Below are 14,026 nucleotides of genomic sequence, written 5' to 3'. Positions count from 1 at the left end.
CCAAATAACAAAATATAAAAGTTAACCATTATCGGCCAAGGTACGGCTTTCAAGACGGAGCCTTGGCTCACACCGAACAACAAGCTATAAAGGGCCTCGAAATTACTTACTGTAAAACCATTCAAACGGGAAAACCAACGGTTTAATCTATATATACTTTTTGAAATATATACTCTTTGTTTTCAGACAAATGCGTTGCACCTTTAGATTATTTAATAGAATACTGCAGAGATGACTACAGCTCTTTTTCGGAAGATAAAAAAGACTACAAACTTAAATGGGATCCGTTAGATGCTTCAGGTAATTCATGGCGTACAATATAATATCTCTACCAATGCAATTTAGTGATTTGTGCCTTTTGACAAAAAAACAGCTGTAGGTTTGTAACTGAATAAAAATTAAATTGTGATATTTATAACCAACTCAATGACAATAATTAGCCTATATTTATAATGTCTGTACTTATAGTTAAGGTACCAGGATTATGATTCAATACGCCAGACGCGCGTTTCGTCTACATAAGACTCATCACTTAGTCAGGAGTATAACAATTATTTTCCATGCGATTGATGTGTTTGTCATTAAGCCAAAAAAATGAGATGAGAACAACCTCAAATTGAATACATCACAAGAACACATACCTATGAGTTAACACGGATATATTTATTTGATATCTGTTACCAGTTCCGTATGTTGAAATCACTTGTAAAATATCATAAAGATTCGATAAATTATGCATTAAGGCATCGTTTTTGTTTATTAAACTTTGAATTTTTCAAAATACTAATGACTTTCGACCCCAGGAATATCTAAGCTAAGCTGTATTTGACAAGTAGTTTTTTTGGCCCGCAATGCTTTTTAGAAGAGGGACGAAAGATACCAGAGGGACAGTCAAACTCATCAATTGAAAATAAACTGACATCACCATGGCTAAAAATGAAAACAGACAAACAGACAAACAATAGTACACATGACACAACATAGCAAACTAAAGAATAAGCAACACGATCCGCACCAACAACTAGGGGTGATCGCAGGTGCTTTAACTTCGTACTTTATTTCCCCTTTTTATTAGCTCACCTGGCCCACAGAGCCAAGTGAGCTTTTCTCATCACTTTGCGTCCGTCGTCCGTCGTCGTTAACTTTTACAGAAATCTTCTCCTCTAAAACTACTGGGCCAAATTTAACCGAACTTGGCAACAATCATCATTAAAGTATCTAGTTTAAAAAATGTGTGGCGTGACCCGGCCAACCGACCAAAAATAGAACATAGGGGTAAAATGTAGATTTTGGCTTATAACTCTGACAGGGTTAAATTGTTTATTAGGTCAAGATCTATATGGCCTGAAATTTTCAGACAAATCAGACAACCTGTTGTTGGGTTGCTGCCTCCACATTAGAAATTTTAAGGAAAATTTTGCAGTTTTTGGTTATTATCTTGAATATTATTATGGATAGAGATAAACTGTAAACAGCAATAATGTTTATCAAAGTAAGATCTACAAAAAATTGTAATTCTTAAATCACTTGGAATATCGAAGCTTATTTATATCATTTCATCTACACATGTACCAAGATCTTATGTAATTGAAATACAACGTGATATTAATAGTTTTTTATGGAATGGTAGTACTCCGAAAGTCAAATCGGAAGTTATTCAAAAGTCTTCTAGCGATAGGGGACTGAAAGCTCCAAATTTTGAAGTACAGCTGTTATCTTTACGTATTATGTGGGTAAGAAGATTCCTGTCAGAACATGACTCCAAATGGAAACATGTTTCCAAAGCTTTTTTCTTCCTTTTTGAGTTAGAGGACTTGTTTATGAGCAGATGTGAATTTGAGTTTTTGAATTTGAAAACACCTCTTTTTTATATAGAAGTGCTATCTGCTTGGAAACGTTTCAAGGGTATTTTTATCCCGGTAAATGCATTTCATGTTAGAAAAGAATTTATTTGGTTCAATCCGTTTATCAAAATTGATCAAACGAGTATTTTTTACAGATCTAGGTACATGAAAGGCATAAGGTTCATCAATGATATTGTAGATGATAAAGGCGATTTTTTGTCTCATGACATTATTAACAAAAAATATAACCTGAATATTACTTTTGTAGACATTCTATCTATTAAGCTTGCTATACCACGTGACTGGAAAGATTTGTTATTACAACAACACATGTCACCTAACAGCAACTCATTTGGATTCGTTTTTGAGCATGAGAATAAAAAAATGCCTATTAGTAAATTATTTGCTAAAGATGTATATTCACTGTTTATCGATCAGGGAAGTGTTTCTTCTATTTCACAACAAAGATGGGAAGAAAGTTTTAATATAGAAATTAGTGACGAACAATGGAAAAATATTTATTCATTAGCTTTCAAATGTACTATAGAAAGCAAACTACAAGCTTTTCAATATAAACTACTACACAGAATAGTCTCACATAATTATCTTCTTGAAAAATATAAACTTTCCTTAACTAATGAATGTGTAAGTTGTAAAGAAATAGAAACTTAAAGCATGATTTTTTTGAATGTACAGAAATAAAACAATTTTGGAGAAATTTTTCAAATTGGTGGTATTCAGTTTTTGGAGTAAAACTATTTTTGAATAAAGACAGTGTCATTTTTGGTGTATTGAATTCTGATAACTTAGTTTTAAATTATTGCATTCTACAGGCAAAATATTACATTTATTATGTAAAGAACACACAATTAGACAGACTGTTCATATCTGTGCAAGATTTTCTTAAATTTTTGAAAAGACGTCTGGAGATATTAGAATATTTATATATTTCTAAAGACAAACACGAGTCATTTGTCAACAGATTGGGGGGGGGGGGGGGGATTTATGAAAGATATTTAATTAAATTTATTTTTTAGTATGGTTATAGTAGAATGTATTCCAAAGTATTCTTAAGACATATCATATAGTGAGTATTCACACCACTAACTTGTAAATTTTTACTATGTCTTATTGGCATAATGTCAATAGTATAATAATGCCATACATGTCATGTCATTCTCTTATGTCCTGTAAAAATGTATGCATGCACTGTAGTTTGAACACCAAAAAGATAAAAAAAAAAAAAAAAAAGTCAACATGACTAAAATTGTCAGTTGACCCTTTAAGGAGTTATTGCCCTTTATAGTCAATTTTTAACCATTTTTCAAAAATGTTAGTATTCTTTAAAAAAATCTTCTCCTCTGAAACTACTGGGCCAAATTTAACCAAACTTGGCCACAATCATCATTGGGGTATCTGGTTAAAAAAATGTGTGGCGTGACCTGGCCAACCAACCAAGATGGCCGCCATGGCTAAAAATAGTACATAGGGGTGACATGTAGATTTTGGCTTATATTTCTGAAACCAAAGCATTTAGAGCAAATCTGTCTGGGATAAAATTGTTTATCATATCAAGATATAACTGCCCTAAAATTGTCAGACAAATCAGACAACCTCTTGTTGGGTTTCTGCCCCCAAAATAGTAATTTTAAATAAAATTTTGCAGTTTTTGGTTATTATCTTGAATATTATTATAGATAGAGATTAACTGTAAACAGCAATAATGTTCATTAAAGAAAGGTCTACAATTAAGTCAAATAACCAAAATTTTCAAATGACCCTTTAAGGAGTTATCGCCCTTTATAGTCAATTTGTAACAATTTTCATAAATTTTTGTAAATTTTTGTAAATTTTCCACTGTAATTACTGGGCAAAGTTCATTATAGATATAGATAATTGTAGCAACAAAAATGTTCAGTAAAGTAAGATCTGCAAACACATCACCATCACCAAAACACAATTTGTCATGAATTTATCTGTGTCCATTGTTTAATATGCACATAGACCAAGGTGAGCGACACAGGCTCTTGAGAGCCTGAAGTTCTTTTTTGATTTGACCGTCATTGGAGAGTCTTTTATCTATGGACACCAACGACGAAAAATCTCTATGAGCATGTGACCCCCATTAAAATAACAATTATAAGTGTGATACATGTAGATTATCCTTATAAATAATCAATATAAATCAATTTATATATAAGTCTGAATCCCTTATTTCTTAAACTGGACGTACAAATTATGTGATATGTTACGTCGGAATCAAAATTTCCATTCTGAGATCTTTATTTGTATATTATCGAACAACGGTATACCACTGTTGCCTTAATTTATGAAAGTACAACATTATGTTCGCGTGAGCATATCATAATACACCTTATCGCTATTCCGGCTGACCCGAGAATCTGTCTCTCTTGAACTATTGACGTCATACAATAATAACTTTTTCATTGTGGCGTCCGATATTTTTCATAATGACGTCTACATTTTACGGGAACCTGTGTGATGTCCAGTAATGGCGGACAAATAGCGATAAGGTATATATTATAAATTGACATTTATTTACATTGAAGATCCTACAGACATCCCAGACAGTCTATTCAGCTACAGCCAATCAAGTGATATAGATGGCTATCCATACTGGGGTATATTTTCTACTTATGGTGGTGGTGGATATGTGGCTGATCTTGGTACTACCATGACAGATGCTTCTGCAGTGATTGATACACTTATGGAAAATAACTGGGTCGATAACAATACCAGAGCAATTTTCATTGAAGTCAACTTATATAATCCTAATAATAATCTATTCGGTATCTGTCTGTATGTCCTGGAGTTTTTACAGACAGGAGGTATATATTTGTTGTTAAGTATTTCAGTTTAATAAAGCATGTCGTTTAGTGTGCTTTAGCAATATTTCAATTTGAGAATATGATGATTTGATTTGAACTAAAACACTAATCACAGCAATTTTATTTTAAATTCGAACCACAAAATACATAATAGAAGTTGACCACAACCAAAGTCTGTCAAATGAAATCCTGCAGTACCAAACAAAAAAACGTATGAGCGTCTGTAAATTAATTAACAATCGCAGCAGCACACACAGATTAATTTTTAATGAGGTATTGTATTGGATCTTAATTTTTAACTTCTTCTTAGCTTGGCTTTCAAAGAAACTGTTGCTGTTAAAAGGCACGGAAGTTTACAACAAGCATCAAATATTCAAATTAGCTAAATGACGACTCGATTTGTAATCTGTGAAGAAAAAATTGTCACTGTAAAATCATTATAATCAATGTTTTAGTGCGAAACTGGAAATTTAATGAGATGAAAAGCCCCACATTTGAATTTAAAAAGAACTTCTGTTTTGATTTCAGGCATTGAACCATTCGAAAGATTCTTTATATTTCGTTTAGACCGGTATAGTAATGGATTCATGTATTTTGTTATGGCTATTGAGTTGATTACCATGGCCTTCGTGATCTTTTACACTGTTACAGAAGTCAAGAAAATACGCAAACTGAAGAAAGATTATTTCAAGGTAACTTAACGCGTTAGTTCACTTAATTAATAAGCTAAACATGCAATGTAAACTGCCAATACATAGAACATTTTTTTACTAGGCATATCATAAAGTTTTCTCGTTTGAATTAAAGTATTATGTTAACTATGTAATTGAAATATAAAAACCCAGCAAACTATTAAAAGACGGAATGTTTTGTCTGAATGACGAATACATATCATTCGTCCTCTTTAAATCATTTATTACTAAAATACAATGGTCACATTTTACAATGCCACATTCACTAAATGGCGATAACGTAATTTCTACTGATATCTGAGTATAGAACGTATATTATATCATTTTTTAATGATAAATATAGATATCATTTTACCAGAGAAATAAAATTGCTTGCAAATCTATGTGTAAGCTTGTGTTTCTTATTAAAACCGTTTTACATGTCTGTTGGTAGCCCAATTATTTGACATAAAAAACACTGCAGATAGAATAAACTCTTAAAGATACGCTTATTTGTATATCTGTTGGTGTTTTTGCATGGTTTTTGCAATATGGTAACACGTTGATATACATGGGTCACTTAAAATTTATCAGGTGCAACTTACAATTACAAACATATTGGCGAGAAAGCGCACCTGATAACATCGGGTCAAATATTTTCAATTAAACAAAATCGTGATACAGGATTTTGAAAAAAAGCTGAACTGAATAATAAAGATGTAGAAATAATCTTAATAGTATATTTTTTCTGGTTAGGGCTGTGTCTTTGAGATCAACATATAGACACGAAACAAACCCAGCTAGTGCTATGTAAACGATAGATATAGGAAGAAATAGAAGCATATACAGGAAAACACTGTTGGTTAATGATTCAGTTAGATTTTAAGGTGATAAAAATAATCAATAACAGAACAAAATTTTATTCATTTTGCAGGAGTTCTGGAACGTATGGGAACTGGTTGTATTAGCTATAGCTTATGGTTTGGTTTTAGTTTTCATATATAGAAGTGTGATCAGTGTGCAGATGATGAAGAAGGTTAAGGACAATCCTACAACGTTTGTTAATTTCTTCTTTGCTATTGTTTGGGACGAGGTAAGGATAATTCTAGTTCTATATAAAATGAAATAATTGTGTTGTATAGTTGTGCACTGAACCGAGTAAAATTTCATCGCATAGTTATATGAGGGGGTTAATGTATAAGTTTGAGGGTGAAACAATTGCATGACCGATGTTTTACGAATGTGACGATCTACAGCCTGGCTCTCAAGCGATAGAACAATTCGTCAACTCTCATATAACATAGTTAACTTTCCATTATAAGCAAGACTGAACATGTAAATACAACAGAGTGCGGCATAATTGCCCAAATGTGTACAAATTGTAAGATAGAGAAACAATTTGCTTTATAAATTTCTCTTTTCGTTGCAGTTGGTGGAAATTTCAATTTTTAACTGCATAGCATATATAGTCGTTTTTAATTCATAGATGAATAAATAATAAGCGTGTACGACTCAAAAATACCTTTAACTACACAAATTGATATATAATATGAAATGCACACACTTGGCATTTATGCATTGAAAGAAAGTGTGCTATGTTTTGCTGTTACACAGCATATGCGAACTGAACTTCACAGATTTGCAGGTCATATAGTGAAGATGTATATCTTACACAGCTACTTTAGTGCAAGCAATCTATGTGTGCATTTTGTGAGATACATGTAAACTTTACATTTGTTCAGAATTATATAACCTGTACATCTGTAAAGCTGTATAATAAATGAATATCCGTTGAGATGCCTAAACACTTTACATCTGTATTTATACTGTATATATGAAAAGATGTATATAAACACTAGATACATATCTTTTTAAATGTGCTTATTCCTTATGTCATAACTACAATCCACTTCCCTTTTCACCACGAATGTGACAAACCAAATTAGACTATTTACCAGGTTTTTAATAACATGAGCAACACAACGGCTGTCAGATCACTACCAGTTTTTGGTGGGGTTCGTGTTGCTTAATCTTTAGTTTTCTATCTTGTGTCTTGCGTAATATTATTTGTCTGTTTGTCCTTTTATTTTTAAGCCATGACGTTGTCAGTTTATTTACGATCTGTTTCACTGTTCGTCTGGTATCTTTCGCCTATCTTTTATCTGCTACTCTGAAAATTATAAATTTTTATGTCTTAAGGACATACGATAAAGTTACAGGGGATATTATGACGTTTCTAACGTAAAATGTAATTTTTTGCGATGTCAAACTGTGAAATATCTGGAAAATATGCATTTTAGACCGATTTTTATCTATCAGACTAATATACTTTAAAACAAAATTCATACATCCCTCTTTTTAAAACGAAACTTTACATAGTTATGAATGAGGATTATTTGTGTCAATTGTAATGAACAAATCACCGATGAAATGTTTTTGAAATTAGATAAATATACAGCAGAACATTAATCTCTTTAGATAAAAAAGATAGGTATGTCTTTCAAAAGAAAAGAAATGTCCAAGAAATGCAAACTTTCGTTTAAAATAGACCGTGGGATAGAAACTGGTTTATGTCCTTAAGATGTGAACTGACAATGTTTCTCAGCAGATGTGTAGTTGATTTGCATCTTATCAGATGTACATCATGTATGTGTGTATTAAAGTAGTAGTGTTTGAGCGATGCCCAAAAATTTAAGTATTTATGAAAATTAATAAACAAATTCTGTTTTGTTTTGTAGTCTACAACCACAATATAATGTTTGGTTGTTTAACTTAACTATATGAACATTATATATACTTGTAGTGTTGTGGATATTTCATTGGAATTCTAGCTTTTATGGAAACTCTAAGGTTTTTGAGACTACTACGATTTAACAAGAAAGTATCTCTATTTACTTCGACCATGATGTATGTGGCCAAACCACTGCTAAGTTTTGGTGTTGTATTTATGTCTGGATTTTTAGCATTTTCTACAACAGCTTATTTCTTCTTCAATACTTACATGTTTGACTTCAGAACATTTGTATCAACGTTAGAAACGCTGTTATCCATGATGTTAGGTAAGTGACTTGTAATTTACTTGTCGTTTTATTATGTTGCCTAGGGGCTGTCATCTTGGCATATTTTATACATGTCTTTAATTTATACATTTCTATTGAGATGTGCATTCACTTATTAAGATAAAAAGGGTGTTAATAGAATCAAATCCCCCCTCAAAAAATATACATTCAGTGACTTATAGTTGCTGTAATCCTTATCATGAGGATACATTTGTGAATATTGCGTGTACATGTTTGGGCCTGTGATTCAATGCATGATTAGTGCAATAGTAGAAATTGTTGATTGGTATTTGCAAACCGTTAAAGAGTTTGATCAGTGTTGATTTGTATGTGCAAACCGTTAAAGAGTTTGATCAGTGTTGATTGGTATGTGCAAACTGTTAAAGAGTTTGATCAGTGTTGATTTGTATGTGCAAACCGGTAAAGAGTTTGATCAGTGTTGATTTGTATGTGCAAACCGGTAAAGAGTTTGATCAGTGTTGATTTGAAAACTATTTGACGTTTGATTGTCGGTCTTTGTAATAACACAAATCAATTATTGATCGTTCAATAGGTAGCCTGTATAATGTATCCGCCATTCTAACATTTTGCAGTTCATACGTAACATTTAGTAAACAGGGTATATTTTGTATATTTTCTTTTTCAGGTAAATTTGATTATGAAAAGGCATGGACCACTACAAGAGTTGCTGGACCAATCATATTCGGAATGTTTGCTCTATGTTTTAACTTTATTCTCGTCAACTTTTTCCTGACAATTGTAATTGATGGTTTTGAAGTGGTTAAAAGTGATTTATCTAAACAATCAAATGATTATGAAGTTGTAGATCACATGATGAAGAAAGTGAAAATGCTTTTAGGTATTGATGTGCCAAGAAAACGGAAGACCGGATATTCAATGGATCCTAGGCTGAATATATATACATATATAGAAGGCATGTATATAATGTTATTCTATTTCTATAATGCGTACGTTTGTCGTGGGTGTAAGAATCACACAAACACACATATACAACGTTTACGCACTTTTGTGAATAAACTCGGCAAAGATAGTCGTCAAGTTTCTCCTAGTTTAATAACCTGAGCTTGCAGTCTCTTGCCTACTTTACCTGTCATGATTGAATGATATATGTTTTAAAAGTTTTACGACAAATTTCATAGTAAATAAACTCATCATAGATAGATACCAGGATTAAAATTTTATATTTACGCTGACGCGCGTTTCGTCTACAAAAGACTCATCAGTGACGCTCGAATCAAAACATGTTTAAAAGGCAAAATAAAGTACGAAGTTGAAGAGCATTAAGGACCAAAAGTTCCTTAAAGTATCATATTATTTTAACAGTATACCGAATTCATGTCAATTATGTCAAGATCAGATGTATTCTGTGGACATGTATGCCGTACAATCATGTATACTAATATATATTAATACGCCAAATATAGCTCGTGGACCTATTTTGTTAGTTTTGAGAGACCTTATAAAAAGCATCGACCATTGAACTTGATATAAAGGTCATATGATCAATGTCAGACGTACATATACATTTAACATATACTGTTGATGGCGATGATGATGAACAGCTGTATGATATATATTCCAGTGCCTGTCTGACATTCTGCGTTCGAGACAGAATCAATAATATAACTAGACCTGAATTTCCCGTATTTACACAACAATGAAATTAATTCACTGTTGAAACAAGTTATGCTTCTTAATAAAGTCTATGTAGAAATGATAGACGACGTTACAGAATAGGAGCATTTAAATCATATTAAATAATAAAGATGTGTATTATTATCAATTTTCAGGAAAAACTGCCGACCAAGAGTTGTGTGATGAGTTAGATGGTAAAGTTCAGAGTATGATAGAGAGATGTAATACACTTGCTGAGTTCCCAGAAGATGAAGATCTAGAGAATGAAATCCAAGAACTCAAAACAAAGAAAAAGAAGAAAATTATTGTTGCTTAATGATTTATGAGCGGTTGTGTTGGTTAAAACTTTTAATTGTATATAAAGATACTTTTAAGGAAAGTTTTCCAATTGTGCCATGTCGATGATTTCTGAAAGTAAATTTATGATGAGATTGCATCTTACAGTTATTTGTACTTTTTCCAGTGTACAAAACTGAAAGAGATTGATCATGTTTACGTTATTTTATACATTTCTGTTTTCTTATTCCAAATAAAACTAGCAAAGCATTTTCTGACATATTGATTTCAGTCTAATACTTGTTTTCTTCGGTTATATAGAGAAGGTAATTATTGATGTTTGATAAAATAATATGGTATGGCTTGCACCTATCTTCATTTAGATTTAGCTTGGTTTTAAATAATAAATAAAATGGACTATTACTAAGGCATGGACATGAAAACCAAAATGTATGCTATTATTCTTTCTTGTTTTAAAATGTACTGTGTGTATGCCTTTGATCTGATACTTTAGTACTGTGCACATATTATGTATATTAATGTCGAATATTTAATTATGATTTTCTATAATCGATGTTTCAGGGCCTGAGTTTAAAGTTTTTGTTGAACTAGTATATCATTTAAATATGAGTGTGTCCATAGTACACGAATGCCAAGCTGGCACTTTCATTTTCTTTGTTCAGTGTTCCGTGGAATTGGGGTCAATATTTTGATTTGACATTAAGTTCATATTATAAGGGAACATTTGTACTACGTTGCAAGTTTATTTGACATCAACTTCATCAAAAACTACCTTGACTGAATACTTTAATCTGAAGAGGGACAGACGGACGAACGGACGGACACACAAACACTGAAATAACAGCATTCCCCTCTACTATCGAATATAGGCCATACACATCTTTCCAAAACAGAACATTTATAATGGGTCATTTTGAAAATCTAAATCATGTCTGTTAAGGTGTGATACAGACACATCGTATCGATATCTCAATTCGAAATAATAAACGAAAAATGTATGTATTGCTATTTTCAGCCGTTCTTCCTTTTCGTTCAGTTTTGTCTGTTAATGCAGTTCGTATAGTATAAATCCACGAGCACACCATATTACTTGAGACATGTAAACACCATACTATGAGTCAAGAGTGTATGTAACTGCTGCGAAATTTGTGGTTTAAAATAAGAAAGTCAAAACCATCATCTAGTTAGAAATTGTACATCTCTGTCAATATCTGGGAAGAGATCAAGATTGAAGCAAACCTCTTCCTTTCCGATTTATCATGCATCCCAGTTCAATGGACTATATTCATGATAAATTAAAGAAAATCGCAATATCATATCCTCTGGTCCATCGTATGGCGTTTATATAATCTCAGCTAATGTAAAATTCTCAAACGTGTTAACACTATATGGACTGCATTAAAATGGGCGAGTTTCTGTCGGTAACAAGGCATGAAGTAGAATGATTGAAATCAACACTCCTTATTTATACAGTTGACAATAACAATGTGTGTGTCTAAACTCAATAGCAACTGCACATGTTGTGGCGGTTTAATTTCTATAGATGTCTGATCTGTATCGTTTGAATTCGCTTGATGAGTCATGCATGCATGCAGGAGACACATACCCGATCACATACCCAGTCTAACTACCTTTAGATTTGATGAGATTTCATAAGTTTCTGTTTGTTACCTTGATTTTTCTCTTCCTTCTCCATTTACATGATTTGAACATCTTTAAAACGTTAAATGACAAAAATAACGAACTTCAAGGGAAATCAAAAACAAAAAGCCCTCTATAAGATGGCATAATCAAAAGTTCAAACACATGAACCGAATGAAAAAAAAAAACTGTCATATTCCTGACGTGGTACCATCATTCCCTTATGTAAACAATATGGATTAAACTTTTTTGAGTGGTTTTATACCAAAATTTTATTAATTCCATGAAGCATCAGATTAAAAAAAATGGTGTTTAATCCTCTTGATGCCAGATTTAGAAAAATCACCGTTATGACGTTACCAATAGATAATGACATTTGGACGTCGCCAGTGCCGAATTCTTTTGACGTCGTCGTTTTCGATATGTTTTTTTTTTAATTTAGAAAGTTGCGTCTTCAGCTATATTCTTTGAATAAAGACGTGACAAGTGTTACGATAAGGTGATGAGACATTGAATTATGTTGTTGTATATTTGTTGATGAACAAAAAAACCAACATATTTTGTTTCATAGAAGTTATTATTACAAATAAAGAATTTTTCCTTACAATTCCCATTGCTAATATAAAACCAAAAAAAGCACTGGTTTCCAGTTGTTTCCTCTTCCTTGTGGAGTTGGATCATTAGCGTGTAGTGTTGTCGTAGCATACCGATTTGTTTCTTCAACTATAATATCAAACAAACAGTTATCATCTTCACAAATGAATTTCTCAAAATAATCATATGGAGATAAATTTGCTTCAAAGCCAACAGGACAATGATATCTGGTATCAATGGAAACTTTATCAAGGGTTGTTTAAAAAAGATTTAAATGACCATAACTCCTGCAAACAAGACTAATAGTTTGTGATGACCTGTACACTGAAGCATACCTGATCATTCAAAGGAAGTCATAAAAGTCTTGAAAAGCTTGATGAAAGTTTTCTACCCAAGGACTTTATGATGAAAGGAAAGAAAGACTAACAACTTATAGTACGGTGACCGAGTAAGGAAAAGTCGCTTATTTAAGGAGTTTAATTGTCATTCGGACTATACGGCTATAAATCACAGTATTGGTAGTTGAAAGGTTAATCTTAACATTTTGACTTGTCGTCAAAAAATCGTACGGTGCAATTTTTGTAAAATGGGCTTTGAAATACGTTAGTTAACTTGAACACAAAATCGACGTAGAAAAGTTTTGAGGTCTAAGTTGTAAAATAACATCCGTGATATGATTTCTGTTTTTATAAACATTGTTGTTTCACCTTATTTTAATGATTTCAAATAAAGTTTAGCAAAATTAATACGTTATTTAAGAGTTTATGTAAAAGATTAACACTACGAATTGTTTGCAATGAATAGAGTACGTTTCTATTTAATTTCATGATTTTTTTTAACGAAAATGTAAAATAATTCGCATTTATATGATATTTAATATCTTAATTAATCAATAATATCAAATTCATTTATATCAGAAGCATTATTTCAGCAATTCAAGCCAGATATAAGTTTTAACGCTCATACGACGGAGCTAGTCGAAGATCATATACAGTCTATTATAGATACATATAAGCAAAGGGTATGTGCTGTATCAACTACATTCAAATACTACGATGTGTTCCTTGAAGCAGTAGACATTTGCTGTCAAATGTTAGAGTAGAAAGAGAGGGAAATTTGTCACTTCCTTGAGATCGTCATCTCAAATGTAACCTCATGTTTTTGTAACCAACCGTACCAATTATTGAAGGTGTATGCAAGTTTACATACTCGATATGCTTCAACTTTCTGAGAATTTAATAGATGGCTACTTTGCTTTCAGACAGACTACTGGACATTTCAACGATTCAAGGAAAGACATGGCAACAGAAAGACCGTTCTAGAAGCCTCAAGGAGATCAGGTGGTACTGTAGGCATAACAAATCAAAAGTCTTCGCTTGTTAGATGGACCCTTTCTAGACATTTCTAAGAATCTC

The 14,026-nt window shown here is 32.1% G+C and overlaps 1 protein-coding gene across 1 annotated transcript in view; it reads left to right on the top strand.

The window, feature by feature from the left end:
• Positions 1-10,620, top strand: part of LOC143046867 (uncharacterized) — a 61,039-nt gene extending 50,419 nt beyond the window's left edge. Inside the window, exons 29-35 of the mRNA XM_076219927.1 lie at positions 187-300; positions 4,415-4,693; positions 5,222-5,385; positions 6,299-6,457; positions 8,168-8,423; positions 9,070-9,357; positions 10,235-10,620. Coding sequence (XP_076076042.1) covers positions 187-300; positions 4,415-4,693; positions 5,222-5,385; positions 6,299-6,457; positions 8,168-8,423; positions 9,070-9,357; positions 10,235-10,395 — 1,421 coding nt within the window. The 3' untranslated portion in view covers positions 10,396-10,620. The remainder of the gene's footprint in view (positions 1-186; positions 301-4,414; positions 4,694-5,221; positions 5,386-6,298; positions 6,458-8,167; positions 8,424-9,069; positions 9,358-10,234) is intronic.
• Positions 10,621-14,026: the final 3,406 nt, after the last annotated feature.

The sequence above is a fragment of the Mytilus galloprovincialis genome, chromosome 9 (assembly GCF_965363235.1).
Source record: "Mytilus galloprovincialis chromosome 9, xbMytGall1.hap1.1, whole genome shotgun sequence".
Taxonomy (NCBI): Eukaryota; Metazoa; Mollusca; class Bivalvia; order Mytilida; family Mytilidae; genus Mytilus; species Mytilus galloprovincialis.
The sequence above is the reverse complement of the archived record's forward strand: the minus strand, read 5'-3'. Positions and strand labels throughout refer to the sequence as shown.